General features: G+C 31.6%; 1 protein-coding gene, 1 long non-coding RNA gene and 2 pseudogenes across 2 annotated transcripts; 1 reads left to right on the top strand and 3 right to left on the bottom strand.

Annotated features, from left to right (window-relative positions):
* Positions 1-121: 121 nt before the first annotated feature.
* Positions 122-3,169, bottom strand: LOC114423067 (annotated as a pseudogene).
* LOC114423108 lies at positions 1,063-1,649 on the top strand. The gene is made up of 2 exons (XR_003668793.1): positions 1,063-1,177; positions 1,291-1,649. It is a non-coding gene; the product is annotated as an uncharacterized LOC114423108 (long non-coding RNA).
* Positions 3,170-4,827: 1,658 nt separating the features above from the next.
* Positions 4,828-8,351, bottom strand: LOC114423122 (annotated as a pseudogene).
* A 1,056-nt stretch (positions 8,352-9,407) lies between these two features.
* On the bottom strand, positions 9,408-12,987 carry LOC114423130 (ras-related protein RABH1b-like). The gene is made up of 6 exons (XM_028389759.1): positions 12,755-12,987; positions 11,860-11,930; positions 10,959-11,047; positions 10,421-10,532; positions 10,137-10,227; positions 9,408-9,837 (listed from the first exon to the last, which is right to left on the bottom strand). The coding sequence occupies exons 1-6, from the start codon at positions 12,869-12,871 to the stop codon at positions 9,694-9,696; spliced, it is 624 nt and encodes a 207-aa protein (XP_028245560.1). The 5' UTR covers positions 12,872-12,987; the 3' UTR covers positions 9,408-9,693.
* Positions 12,988-15,982: the final 2,995 nt, after the last annotated feature.

The following is a 15,982-nucleotide window of genomic DNA, read 5'->3' on the forward strand; positions in this document are numbered from 1 at the left end:
ATAAGTCTAAATAATATTCTGATTTAAAACAACTGAGTGTATGTGCTAAAAAAAACTGGGTGTATAATTATGTAATTTATTTGCTATTTTTGTATTAATTATGATACTCTCAAATAAAAATATCTAGAAAAAGAATCTTTTTTTAGTTGACTGTAAAGAAAATTCTGATAGTGCACTAATTATATTTATTTTTAATTGTAATGCTTTCTGAAGTTGGATAACTTTTTAACGAAAAGTCGAAAATCCTTGAGAATTGAGATGTTTGATATGCTGGCAGATAACTTGTTTTTAATTGGTTATGGTTCTACTCCAAAATCCCTTTGCTAAGTAAATTCCAAGGGAGAGAGTTCCATCTTTTGTTTTGTTGTGTTTTTTAATTTTTCTTTAATGGGAAGTTTCTTCTAAACCAAGTCAACTGCCCTTGTTGCTCTGAAACACAACAGGCTTGACTGTTTCTTTGTGGACAACGAAAGATAGGTAGAGAGAGAAACACACAGGAAAGATGGGAACACCCTGGACCCTTCTCTTTAACTCTTTATACACTTCTTCTGCACCTTCCTCATCAGTCTTATTTGCAACTATCAAGGATGGTCGTTTGGATAAACCGTCTTGATGGTACTCTAGCTCTAGAATTAAGTCTCTCAGCTGTTCCCATGGTGGAATTCCCTTTCTTCCATTTAAAGCAGCAGCCAAGTCTACCACATAAGCAAGAACCTTTGTGCGTTCTATGTGGCGCAGAAATGCATGTCCGAGTCCACGATTTTGGTGTGCGCCTTTTATAAGTCCAGGAATATCAGCCACAGTTATTGAGAGATCATCATAGTTTAGATTCCCCAAATTTGGCCTGAGAGTAGTGAAGGCATAGTCACCAACAGCAGGCTTAGCCCTTGATATAGCCCCAAGTAAAGTGCTTTTACCAGCATTAGGCATTCCCACAAAGCTCACATCAGCAATACTCTTTTGAGTTCTAATATAAGAACAGTCTCAGAACCAGGTGAACCTGCTTGCTGAGAGGAGAGAACACTGTCAGGGTCCTGAACATTGTCCATGTGTTGGCATGAAAGTGCCATAGTCACAGGCTTCCTTGAATCTTTGAAACAAGCATGTTGCCCAGACCACCCTCTCCTCCACGAGCAATGACAATTTGTTGACCTTCTTCTGTTAACTCAGCAACATTGTATAGTATCTCTTGTTTCCCTCCTATATCCTCTGTTCCAAATTCAGGAGCTCCATTAGAAGTGGAGAGTTGAGAAAATACATCTGTTAATGCAACTTGTCTTGATTTTTCAGATTTCTTAACATCTGTTTCTTCATCTTGTGATGAGGAGCAGCCAGTAGAATGCATTGCTTTGACTTCCCCACTAGTAACACCGGAGGTAGAACCATTGCCAGGGTTAGGAAAATCATCAACAAGTGCTCCGGGAATATCCCAAGGGTCTACATCTGTTGCGAATTGAGTTTTGACAACAGAAGGAATATCACCATTAACGAGATGTACTACAGTGCCAATCGGTACACGGGCAACCTAGCATATGATTTTGGAATGAACTTGCAGTTCTGTATTGCAAACATGGCCAAATAAGAGAGAAGAAAACTATGAATTGTTTTAAAAGAAAAAGCACAGGTAAACATCAATTACCTTATCAGCATCCCTGCTACCTATCAACTTTTTTTATGATCCAGGTCCTCCTTTCTCAGCTATCTATTGGACACCATTACCGTCACCAATCTTTTAGACATGAAAAATCTCATCATTTCACAAAATATTTTGGCAGAAGATACAAGTGCATACCAGGTGACGCTGCAAACCACTGAAGTCCCAAACTCTGTGAGAGCATTCAAGAATAATATCACCACCTCTCCCCCCATTGCCACCTATGTTAAACACAGACACCAAAGTAGAATCGTCATAAGCTCCGTTGCACACTATCCACATTTCTTAACATCAATCTCATAATAGTACTCGTGATAGCACATTTCAAACTGCTCAACAATTACATTATAAAAAATAACAAAAATGATGACAACAACAAATCTGATACCATAAAACACTCAAAATTAAAAATAAATACTTAAACTTTGAATTATGCTAAACACATAGTTTCAAATTGTGGTCTTCAACCACAACTACAGCTGCAATATTACCATTTTGAAAGTCTCTACCACCTAATTGCAACCACAACTGCAGTTGAATTGGACCGCAATTTCTGTAATCACAACACAACTGCATCTGCAGTTCAAAACTTGGTTGTACATCAAAACAAAGAGAAGTAAAGAAAACACACCATAAGGTCTTCCCTTGCGCAAGCTAGAACAACCATTACCTCCATCACCTGCTTTTGCAAATATCTTACACTGGTCCATCATTCTTCTCTCCTATAAACAAATACCCAAAACCCCAATGCAGTGCTCAGCTAAGAAACTTTAAATAAATCACAATTTGTCCTTTTTTGTGCATTAAGCGAGTGGCAGAAAAGAGTTGAGGATCAACCTGCAAAGGAGCAAGCTTAGACTTCTTCTGAGGAGTATCAGAGTAACGAGCGTAAAGTGTAACGGACCATCTAGATATAAACCTTTGAGTAAAAGCTTCCATGTGTTTAATGCACTTTGCTTGAAAGACCAGCATTGTGTTTGTTGAGTTATATTTGCATAAACTAGTAACTTGTAAGAGTGGAACCAGGTTGGTACTCAATGTTTTGAAGCTTCACGCCTTCAAAAAAATTGCCCAAAGAAAATGCAAGATTTATATTAGACCAACAACATTACCTTCAGTGAAGAAAGTTATTTCCTATAGCATTAGCCGAAAAAGATTTAATTACAAAATTTTATGGCATTTCCCGTTGGGGAGTTTTCTCAAGCAAGTTTCGTGCATGGCAGTGTGTGTTACTCAGAACATGCTGAGTTATTTTTAGAAGAAAAGTAAAAACGTGAGAGATCACCAAACCTTGATTCAGCAAGATGCAGTGCAGAAGCAAAACCTTCGATTTGAGACTGCCTCCAAAGTAGTGGAGTTTCAGGGTTTTAAAAATCGTCCCTGAACACCAAATGTCGCTTCTTTGCCAAGAATCCCGTTTGAAACCCAAAAAAAATTATAGCAGGAACCAATAAAATGGATAATGGAGAATCAGAAGAAACAAACGTGAATAAAAAAATTGAAACTTGAAAGTGAAAAATACCCTTAAAATTTAGAAAAATAGAGGGGAAGAATAAAGTTAAGCACTGCAGCAATTTCACGGTTTTATTTTTGCATAAAGTTACAAATAATTAGGGATTTTCTTAATTTATTAAAATATAAGAAAATAATATGTTAATAATAAAGCCATAAATGAACAAAATTTAATACAATTTAAACAAAATACACTACTAATTAAGCATGAAAAAAAGATAAAATATATTTACATATTCCATTGTCTATATGAATAACTATCACAATAATATCTTTTAATTTGACATCTTGAACATTTTTCAAATTTATTTAAAATTTATTCATCTATTTCATTATGAATTTGATTAGTACTTGACCTTTCATGTTGTTGTTGCATTTTAGGGCTGGGAATAAAATTTGGTTCAGTGTTTTTTAATTACCCAAATTTATTATTACAGTCATAATTTAAAACAACTTTTATTTTATTTTAATTAAAGTTTAAATACCCTAATTTCATGCAAAATATAAAAAAATAAAACCCATTTTAAATTAATGAAAAATTTTAAAAAATGAATAGCCAAAATCGTCACTCCAAATATGATTTTAGTTTAATATTATAATATTTCAATGAAATCACCAATCCAAGCACGATTTCAATTAATTTACGGAAAAAAATTGAAAAAACTGAAATCGTGTTCCTGTACACAATTTCTTCATAATTCATAAGAAAGACAAAAAAATAAGATCGTGTTTGCAAGCACGATTTCTCTGTAAGTGAAATCCTCTTTGCAATTACAAGTTATCCATTTTCATAATTAATTCAAAAAAAATACTCATTCCAATAAAAAAAATTCAAAAAATTACGCTATAATGGTAATAAAGCCCGCACATAGAATTAACATATCGACTTATGCTTTTTTGTAATACAATTAATTATTTCATATAATTTGATTTCTGGAAACCAAAACTATGATTTACTGACAGGTTGTCAAGTTTATAAGATTATCACTAATATAACATTATTTATATTGTCTGTTTGTATTATCAATTAGTTGTATGAAACTTGTGACTATAATTATGAGGAGCATACCTAAAAAAAATTCTTATTTAATTAGTATGATTGTATGAACACCTAATTTTATCCTAATCAATTATTAATTCATTTGAGTAGGTTATATTTTTTTTATCCTTGAGAATAAAAAAATGTTAAAAAGTTTACAAAAATTCACTTTCTGTTCTGTCCGAACTAAATATCCTTGACTGAAGAGGCTATGTTTTAGTGTAACTTGTTTCGTCTTAGAAATAAAAGATTAACAAAAACCAACATGAATAAATAAATGGTAGAGAAAAAATAAAGATAAAAAATCTGAAAATAACTAGAGAATAAGAGAAGGTTCCTTGAACTATCATTTTCAACGCATGCTTTTAAGAAAAAGGTAATTATTGGTTTTGCATTTCCTAAGTTGCAAATCCTTTTACATTTTAAACACACTTTGAAAAACACATTTTGTTTTGCAAATCGTTTTGCACATTTAAATCTAAGCTGTTTGATTTCTGGATCTCCAATTGTTAGGCTGAGATAAAATGGATTGGAGATGTCCATTTTGGCTTTCCTAACGAACTTATTTACAATGTTTAAGCATCTATAGCTGTCTTCAAGCAGTCATGAAGAAGAAAGTGAATTTCTCAAGGTTTATATTTCAAATTACTAGCATAATAAAATTATAATGAACAGTCAACTAAACAGCCAACTGACTGTATCAATATTAGTTCTTAGTTCTTGAATCTTGATTAAGTGTTTTATCATAAAATGCCGTTAAAAGTCTAAAAGACAATGAACCTTTACAGATCTGAGAAACGTACATTTAAAAACAAATATCACAAAGCAAAAAGGTGCAGAACTTCAACATAAGACACATTCAGCAAGCACATCCGCCGGACTGAGGTTGAGATTGATAGCCACCAGAAGATCTTAGGTTCACGTCAACCATATCTTCTTGTTTTGTGGAGGATAGTGTTTCCATTCCAGGTAATGCAGCAGCAATTTTTCGAAAGAGGGCCTAAATATAACAATAAGCCAAAGCAGGGAAAAATGTAAAACATGCATGGATTGCATGCAAATGAAGGTGATCTGATAACTGAAACAGTTAGCCTTCTAATGATAGTTAACTTTGTTTGACAAGTAGATAATAATATCTCAAGGTTATTAACCATCACACATAGTTTATATGGATGTGATTTACAATCCCACATTTGAACCATTTCCAAATATCTATCCCACGACAATGCAAGAGTAATACAGTTCATGCAAGAAAAAAAATTCCAACTATTTTTCCAAGGTTAATCAGAATGACAAAGTGCATGTGTGCAGGGCTTAATGGGCATAGAATTTCTCTTAACCATCACATGATGACGGTAAACAAGTAAGTTATTGCATAATTATGCAAAAGAAGAGGGAGGCTTACCTTTATATTAAACCCAGCTTTGGCACTAGCTTCAATAAACATGACGTTTAGTTCACGAGACTTAGCTTCCCCTTCCTCTGTAGAGACTTGCCTATAGACGCATGCAAATAATATTGCTCATAAATATAAGGTGACACCAGAAATGGGCTGATGAATCGAAATTTAAAAGAACACTTTCACAAGACATGAAAACAACAACGTAGAGCAAACATGGAACGTCTCAAGTTCCAAACAATTCAAGCAACCAAATCATTCTACCATTATTACCTCTTATCGACAAGGTCAGTTTTGTTCCCAACAAGAACAATAATAACATCACTGCCTCTCTCACTGCGCACCTCTTCAATCCACTTTGATGTGTTCAGGAAAGTTTGGCGGCCTATTTCATAAGAAAAATGAGTAATTAGAAGCAACCTTCAAAGTCTTCTAGAAAATGCCCAAAAAATTTAAGCACGGACAGTTGGCAGACTATTGCAATCATGTACAGAGATACAAGAAGGTGACTATGGATAATAGACTGCCAACAGTTAGAGAAGGTTAATATTAGAGAAAGTTCCAGTTCTTCACAATCTTTCAGTTAATTTGCGCAGGTAACTCCAGACTCTGAGGAGCATATCTTGTTCTCCAGGCTTTAGGAGTCTTTGTATTCACTCATTTGGTCATATGCTCAGAAAAAGAAACCAGGAGGAGAGGGATTATGCTTCCTAGGATGTGGAATATAAGTATTTTGCTTCTGTCCAAAATAGTGATGTTTTGGACAGATATTCCCTTGAGAAAACTTAAATTTTATAGCAAAAAGAAAGGAATATGTGAAGGGAAACACCCTAAGTAGCATACTTGCAACATCATAAGCGATGACAGCAACAGATGAGTCCCTAATGTAGCTTGGAATAAGACTTCTAAATCTTTCCTGTCCAGCTGTGTCCCTGTTGCCACACATCAGAGACATGTAAAAACATAAAGCTTTTGTGAGGGAAATGATTAAAAACAAAATATTAAATGATGAAGGAATCCTGTAATGCTAATATATGTACCCTAAAAATTGCAACTAGACACATCAAACTTAATGGACCTCACTCTGATTAACTAATACGGCAATTTTTTTACAAATAGTAATTGATATTAGAATTCTTTAAAATACTATTAACTGACTGAGAAAATTACTCTCAGCCCCTAAGAATTTATATTTAAATCTGATTGCAAGTCAAATCCCTAATAAAAGATAACTCCTAAATTATATGATAAGGGATCAAGATAAGGGAATCCCTTCCCTTTTCGTCCCCAATACCATTATTTCCTTTCGGATAGAATTTCCAAGATGCCACATCTTACCACAGCTGCAGCCGAACAGTTCGATCTTCAAGATACATAGTTTTTGATAAAAAATCAATACCAATCGTGGCCTGTTCGAAAAATTAATAATAAGTTTAAGAACAGGCAAGAGAAAATGACAAAATGGATATGGAGCAAAAATTTCCAAGAGCATTATGCTTATAAGACAACCTAGGTGAATGATAACCTTATTGACAAGACATGTATATGCACAAATGAGGAAACAATTGACAAAAATGCCTTACATAATGTGGATTGATTGAAATATGCACCGCAAGTTGGTAATATGTACTGTAAACTATAATAAAGTTGAAGAATAACTGGATCACACTGACATACATAACATTTAAATATATTAATTGCTGATTATGATTTCACCTTGCAAATGGAAAAGGAAGTAGGAGAATACATATATTGTTTTGCATCATTGTAAAATGAACTAAAGAGAAAGAACAAATATTATCAAACAAAATTTTCAAGTGAATCCTATATCCTCATATGAACAGTAAGAAAAGGCAAGCCAGACAAGAATGGGTATTTTACTGTTAAATTTTAAATAGAGAAAATATGCTATGCCCTTACACTGCCATCCAATCACTTTTATATATTTAATAGCTTGAGTCTCAAGATATAAATATTTACAGAACTTAATTCATAAGTTTTCACATTACTCCCTTACTACAATACAAATATCAAAATCAGTAGTATTGGAGACATAAAGTCGTTCATGGGCTTTTATGGTTCTACCTAATAACTTAAGCTTTTAGCATAGTTGAATTGGACATATTAGAGATATAAAGCCAGCTATTCATTTCATGGACTTCTACCTACCACCTCAAGGCTTGTTCATTGATAAAATGGATACATTTTCCATCCACTTAGATACAATAATTGAAATTATTCTCTCCCTAAAACTCTCAATTCCTTCACCTTTCTGTCCTGTTTCACCTTGCATTTGTTATAAATTAGCAGTTTTTATAGGTGACAGAATATCATCAATCATCACAAACTGAAACTCATGATCCCACAGGAAAACCGTGATCAATCATCATATGACAGATTCAGATCAATCATGATTCATAATGGTTAGCAGTGCAGCATTTGTCGTCATTTTATTTCCCTGATCAAAGGAAACACATTGAAACTTAAAAAGTGGCTGAGATAGTGGATCTGATCAGACCTGATAAGTGTTGTCAAATTTGTCATACATGAAGCGAGTGATGATGCTAGTTTTTCCCACAGACTGATCACCCAAGAACACCAGCTTGTACTTTGCAAGAGCTGACACTGACGCCATTTTTCACTGATGCCCCCAACACAACACAACACAAGACACCTCAATTCAACAAAATGCCGCTTCTCATTCAGATTTCCTTCTTTCTCTCTCAACCATGATCAAGTTTTTTTTGTTAGTGTAATTTAACCAAATATCTAACTTTTCACTATAATTAAACTTCTTTTTGCTATGCGTAGAAAATAATAATAATAATAATGTTTAATTTATATGCACCGTAACCTAAATCATCAACAAATCAAAAATCATGTTAAAACTAAACTTTATTTTTGTATGTGTATGTGTCGAATTTTATTTGAATTAACGATATAAAAATTATTTACATTTATTTGCACATAATGACGACAAAACTCCCATTCCCTCTCACTTAATGTGTCTAAAGACCTAAAAACTAACTGTAGCAAAACTCTCGTATTTCTTTTGGTACAGTAGCAGCTCTTTAATAACAGAATTTATTGAGTTATTATTTTACTTTTTGTTCCTTAAAATATAAGTTTGTGTTTAATTTCACGTTAGAAAAGTAATTGAGTTGATAATTAATTTTAGATAAATTTTCACAAGTTGAAAAATTTTGATTCTAAATCCAAAATTGATTTTGAGTTAAAATAAATTTAAATAATTTTTGCGTTTGATTAAAATTTTATAATAAATTTTATAACAACACATTTAAATATAAATTACATCATTTGAATGAAAATCAATTTTAATCGAAATTAATCTTACAAAATCAATTTTAGATTCATAACTGATATCCGGATCCTTGGTTCCTATGGTAATTGTTCTATGACAATAGTCATAGTCATATGGGACTGGGACTGGGCTCTAGTCCCGTGCGCAGCTATATATCAGAGATTCAGGATTCAGTACTGGATTCAATTAAACTGGGTTGTTACTCAGTCTTTTAGATTCAATCGGACCATAGTATCTAATAATAAATTCAATCACTGTTTTCCCCGGGGAACGTCCATTTAAGTATTGTAATTGCATCGACGCAAGATCAGTTGTCATTTTGGTCAGATTCTGCCGTTAAAAAATAGTCGGTACTTGATAGTGTATTCAAGCTTACAATGTACCGTTGCCTTGAAGCAGCATCATCATTATTATTTATGGATAGAAAGCGCTAGCAAGATGAAAAATCGTGACACAAATGAACAAGTTAAACACAAACATATGTCAATCCAAATGAACAAGTTAAATTTTAAACTTATAACACGTTTTACAGGGTTACAATGAACATAATTCAATCTTTGGTTGGGCAGCTTTACTACTTTAGTACACAGTATCACGGGCAAAACCAACTAACAACAGAAATTTTCTAGACACAACTTGTATCAACCCCTACCCCGATCGCTTATATATTCTTTCATCTTTTCATATAATGATGTAGAAGACTAGAAAAATCTGCATAAAACAAAAGGAATGACACAAAAAGGTGGACCGCACATGATAAAGTATATTTAACAAGCACATCCACTTGGCTGAGGTTGAGACTGCGCACTGCCAGTTGTAGACTTTAAGTTTACATCAACCATGTCTTCTTGTTTTGCAGAAGATAGTGTTTCCATTCCAGGTAATGCTGCAGCAATTTTTCGAAATAGGGCCTGTACAGATGTCGAATAACAGAATACATGGTAAGTTAGAAGCAAGAAAAATATTAGAACCATATAAGGATCTCAGTTTCTTCCACGAAAGAGAGGGGGAGAGGGAGACCATGCAGGTTGAAACAAAATTCACAAATGCAAGCAATTTGAAGCAAATGATTAGAACGGTAGTAAGTAGTAGACCATTTCAATATTCAAAGGTACTAAGTAGATCACATCCATGACTCATTTCACTCTGGCCAAAAACGGAGAATTCAATGATAATGTATAGAAAGAGAAAAAGTGGGAAGCCAGGTTACCTTTATATTAAACCCAGCCTTAGCACTAGTTTCAATAAACATGACATTGAGCTCACGTGCTTTTGCTTCTCCTTCCTCTATAGAGACTTGTCTGCAGACACACAAAGAAGATGGCGGTTGGTTGGTAAAACAAAACAGTAAATTTCAGATTGTAACACTAGCATGTCTCCAGAACTATATAGCAAGAACATAGTTCACTATGCCTATGAATTGTTTTTGCCAATAGTTCATAATTTGAGTCTCCCTAAAATCTTTCCAACATTCTTCTCTTCGTTACTAATTACCTTTTCTCAACAAGATCAGTTTTGTTCCCAACAAGAACAATAATGACATCACTGCCTCTTTCTGTTCGCACCTCTTCAATCCACTTAGCAGTATTTAAGAAAGTCTGCCGGCCTATACAACAAAAATATCAAATTTATCATAATGTTTTCTTGACAGAGCTCGTAACAGACACTTATGCCAACACATTATTCAAATCATGTAGAGAGATAACAAATAGAATTTGGATGCCATGGTTTGCTATAAAAGGTTATACAGCAAGAGTTATAGAGCCTATTCCCTGTATCATTCTGCTACTTACCTATGGTCCAAACAAAAAAAAAAATGACATCCTGCTACCACAGCACACGGTATTTAAAATAATGTGAAGTTCATAGCTTAACAGGCAAACTCATAGTGTTTCAATATGTAAACAGTATGAAGCAAAATTAGCAACTTCGATCAGATTAACTTTTATTAAAAGGCAAAAGCCATGTAAGATAGCATCAAATAGTGGGCAACAGTAAAAGGTGAGAAGAAAGCAAACCCCAAATGACGTACTTGCAACATCATATACAATAACAGCTACAGATGAGTCCCTGATGTAGCTTGGAATAAGACTTCTAAATCTTTCCTGCCCAGCTGTATCCCTGTCATAACACATGAAAAGATGAATATTAGGGGGGAAAAAAAAACTCCACCAGTCAAATAAAGGGGTGTCATTAATTGAACCAAAACCCAACGATGCACATCCAATACCAATACAAATACATTTTCAACATATGAAAAAGCATGAATACTGAGGAAACACTCGAAAAAGTACAGATGGTAGAAGCATGAAGTATGCATAGAAGTTTGAGGTTTAGAAATAGAAATATATCAAGCTAAAAAATATTTTGATTCAGTAAATATAAATATAGTAAAAGCTTAAGAACAAGAATGGTTAAAACTTAATAACCAAAAAAATGATGAGACGCAAAAGGATATAAGATATGAAGGATAAAACTCAGCACATGATGTGAATCATTGAAGTCGAAATATCCACATGTAAACCCTGTTGTAAGTAGTAACATGGTCCTATTAGTATTAATCATTATATAACTTCCAGGGAAAGAAGAAACTGAGGGATCCCACCCTATATATACCCACAAATTTAAAACACAAATCATTTGGCTCCTATTTGGGATGAACATAAGTAAACTTAATTCATGTCAGCAGAAGCAGAATGAGAGCATTGAGACCAACTGGAAAGTGAACCCCCACATTCAGGTGAAATATAATATAATTATAATGTCATTAAGGACTTTCTCTCATACTATCATCACCGGTATTCAGAACAAAATGGGGGGAAACTATCCCAACCATGATCCTACTTCTTCCAATCCTTTCCTAAAAACCTTTTCATTTCCTGACCATTTTATAATTTATACTATTACTATGAGATGCTGGTCCCATATCTTACCACAACTGCAGTCGAACAGTTCGATCTTCAAGATACATAGTTTTTGATAGAAAATCAATACCAATTGTAGCCTGCATGAGGAAAAAAATCAAAATCTATTTGAATTCAACAAATATATGTTAGTAAGAACAAGCTAAGGAAATAAAAATACACACAGGCCACAGTCAAAGAAGCTGCATGCATATTTATTATGCTTGGAAAGAAACCTCAACCTGAACTAAACTGGATTGTAAGCAGTTAAGCACACCATGAAAACAAAACTATGCATACAGAGTATGAAAATAAAAAACATAATTCTCAAGACAAAATTGAGCCCAACAAGTCAGTAACATAGTCATAATTGATCAAATTAAATGACTAATAATAGATATAAAGCAGAAATAGACCGCTAATTCATATTGTTATACACAATAATATAGCAGCCCTAGTTCTCGGTAGTGAGTTAGTAAATAGGTTGCGTATAGTCAATTTTGGTTGAATAATTCCTTGGTACAAGTTTTAGCTTGTGTTCATCAAAAAGTAGTCTAAACTCTAAAAAGCAAAGAGGAAAATACGAAAAGTCAAAGTGCATAAGCTGAATCAACAGTAGGATTCACAATCAAATCCAGATCATAGAGTTGAGTTCAACCTTATTCTTTTGAATAAAATAATCATAATCATTATTATTGCAATAATCACTCAGCATAACAGTTTAGTGGATAGACTATACAGCAAGGAACGGCAAATCAAATTCCAAAAGCAGGGATAAATCTGAATCCAACGAAGCCAATATCACTTAATCAAGTCAAACAGCGAAGAGTGAAGGTTTAAGAAGTGATTTTAGCCTTTAAGAGCTAACTTTATAGTTTTCGATGCAGTTTTGGATTGGATCTGAGGGATAGGGTTAGGGACAAACCTGATAGGTGTTATCGAATTTATCATACATGAAGCGAGTGATGATGCTGGTTTTGCCCACGGATTGGTCACCCAGGAAGACGAGCTTGTACTTGGCTAAAGCTGAAACAGGCGCCATTTCAGAAATCTGAAGAAGCCGAGAAAAACCCCTTGCCTTCGTCGGGGTTGATCTCGGATTCTGGGCGAGAGGAACAAGAAGACGCGGAGCAGAAGGATTTAACTATTTCAGGGAATGGGTTATTTAATGGGACGAAAATAAAAATAAAAAAAAATTCAACCCCAGCTCCGCAATTTTTTTTTTTAAGCTAATAAATCTAATTCTTTGTCACTTTTCGTCTATTCTCAAATTAAATAATAACATATCTGTACCAAAAAATAAAAATAAAATAACAGATTAATATGTTTTCGATTCATAGCATTTAACTATATTAGAGAGTTTAGTAAAAAAAAAACTATATTAGATAGTATGTATTTTGTTGAGAAACAATCAAAAGTATAAACTTTTTTATTTAAGAATAATCTAAACATATTTATTTCCTGAAAATTAATAATGAAATATATACTTGTTTTTTTATTCATGCAAAGTATTTACTTATTAGTGGTCATTTAGCTGCATAACAGAACCAAAGAAAAAGCTTCATGATAAAAAAATTGATTGGATCAATTAATATAAAATGCAAATCAAATAAAAATATGAAGATAAAAACATGTACATCAATCTTAGTGTTCACTTCTTATGATAGTATCTTACATTATTTTCATGTTTACTTTCTTTCTTATTGATTTTTTTTAATTTTGCAACCTAATATTTCCTAAATTTTCTTTCATTGAAAAGATTATTCCCCAACCTGAACAATGGGTTATCTGTCTTTGGAAGCAAACTTAACATAATAAATCTTCTGAAATTTAAAAAAAATATATAGAAATGATACTTCTTGACGAAAAGGTAATCAATCTTCATTCATCTTTTTTAATCTTAGATAGTTGAGTTTATAAATTCAAAGATTGTGAGGTTTCATTTTCTGATTTTGTAAAGTTACAAAGAATTAGATTTATTTTGTAGAAGAAGAAAAAATAGATTTTAACCTTATCAAATGAGAAACCTTTTTTTACCAATTTGAAAGTATAGGAGAAGGTTTTGCTTATATATTTGGTAGAAAATTTGTTGGTGAATAAAATAGATCTAACATTGAAACCAACGAAACACACATACAAAATGAGTTTTATAAAGACCACAGAATCTTTTAAGATTGAGACTAATATAATATACCTAAAGTATATTTTGATTTTATATTATTTGTAGATATATTTGGAGGAGTAAACATGAAATTACCTGATTAATAGTGAGTCAACAAATAATACAAAACCAAAATATGCTTTAGGTATACTATTAATCTTAAACTCTATACATTTTGTCGTTTTTTAGGTTTAAATAATTTTTTACTTAAATTCTTGTGATTTAATTTTTTTATTTTTTTATTTTTGTAAAATTATTTTTTACTTTTATTTTTTATAAATTATGTTTTTTTTATTTTTAGTCCATAAATTACTTTAAATTATGTTTTAAACAATAAAAAATATATAATCTAAAATGCTATAAAAACAAAAAATAAAACAAATATAATTTATAAGAACTAACAAAAATTACAAAGGCAAAAAAATAAAAAAATGTTAAATTACAAGAATAAAAATATACTTAATCCCCTTTTATAAAACTCATGTATTTACATTTAGTTGGCTTAAATCCTTACCATTTTTTTATAGCAAATAAGCATAACCTTCGTCTTCTATGAAATGATAAAAAAGGTTTTTGTTTGATAGTAGGATGAATTCGTCTAGTATAATTTGAAACAATTTTTTTTAACATAAAATTAATTATAAATATTCTTATCAATGTATCAATGTCTGCATATCAGCTATTAAATCATAAACAATTAAAATCATAAATATGTAACAAAATTATGAGTATAAACAAAAAGTATGAAAAAACAGAAACCCTAGCTAGAATCTTAAAATTTTGAAACTCAATGATCTAAGATTAAAAAGATGAATGAAAATTGATTACCTTCTCGTCAAGAATTATCATTTCGGTACTTTTAGATACCAGAAGATTATTATATTCAATTTGAACAATTTAGCCAATAAAAGGCTTCCAAAGACGGATAACTCAAACTCTTGTCCTCAGTCTCCATGAACAATTTTCCCAATGAAAGAAATACTAGTAGCCATTAGACCGAAAAAATAAAAATAAAAAGGAAAAATAAAATTATAATAAGCAAAAAAAAAAAAAAAAACCACTAAGAGAATGTAAGATAATAAAAGCTTAAAGCAATGACTATACAACAAACACGGAAAAGTTAAACGAGTTAATTAGATTTGGTACAAATTCTAATTTAGGTATTTCACTTTTCAATTTCTATTTTAATTATTTAAGATTATAATTAAGATAATTTTATTGAATGATTACTGAAATTAAGCATTTGAATTAAATCAATTTCGAGATCACGAATATTTGAATTGCGTTAATATATTTCAACTGAATAATTTTTCACTTCACGAATATAATTATCTTTATATTTTAATAATTATAAAGATAATTTCAATCAAGAGTTTGTAAATTAAGACTGATAACTAGAAAAATATAATTAAATTTAATCAGATTTGCTATAAATTCTAATTTAGGTATTTTGCTTTTCAATTTCTAATTTAAGTTATAACAAGAAAAATATAACGGAATGTAAAATGCAATCCAATCTTATTTTTTCCTGAACACAATCCAAATTAGTATTTTTTTTTTATTAACACTCCGATGTAGGGGGGAAAGATCTTAAGTCTTAACTAATCTAACGTTTGGTTAAAAGATAACTAAATTCTAGTCAAATCTAAATATATTACTATTCATTTGTTTGTTTAAATTCTAAAATTTATCATTTATATTTGTGAATAATTTTTTTAAAATAACCAAATATTGTATCACAGTTTAATAGTTATATTTGATTTGTATTTATATTTTAATTTTAATTCGTTGAATTTCGACGTTACCGAATAACTTTTTTATGTTTTTAATACTTTTCAAACATAATTTCAATTTAGAGTTTAGCAACTAAAATCATATGTATAAGTGTATACGTTTAAGATTATCTCTCTTTTTTTTTCATTTCTCTATTTTTTCTGCTTTCCCTGGTATTATTATTATTTTAGCATGATTTTTTTTTAATTTTTTTCAGCA

The sequence above is a fragment of the Glycine soja genome, chromosome 1, assembly GCF_004193775.1.
Source record: "Glycine soja cultivar W05 chromosome 1, ASM419377v2, whole genome shotgun sequence".
Taxonomy (NCBI): domain Eukaryota; kingdom Viridiplantae; phylum Streptophyta; class Magnoliopsida; order Fabales; family Fabaceae; genus Glycine; species Glycine soja.

Bases quoted from the DNA above. Each gene is read 5' to 3' on its own strand.
- LOC114423130 (XM_028389759.1), bottom strand. From the start codon at position 12,871: ATGGCGCCTGTTTCAGCTTTAGCCAAGTACAAGCTCGTCTTCCTGGGT. The intron at 11,931-12,754 runs GTTTGTCCCTAA...TTCCTCATGCAG, and splicing joins AATTCGATAACACCTATCAG to GCTACAATTGGTATTGATTT. The intron at 10,533-10,958 runs GTACGTCATTTG...TTTGTTGTATAG, and splicing joins TATTGTATATGATGTTGCAA to GCCGGCAGACTTTCTTAAAT.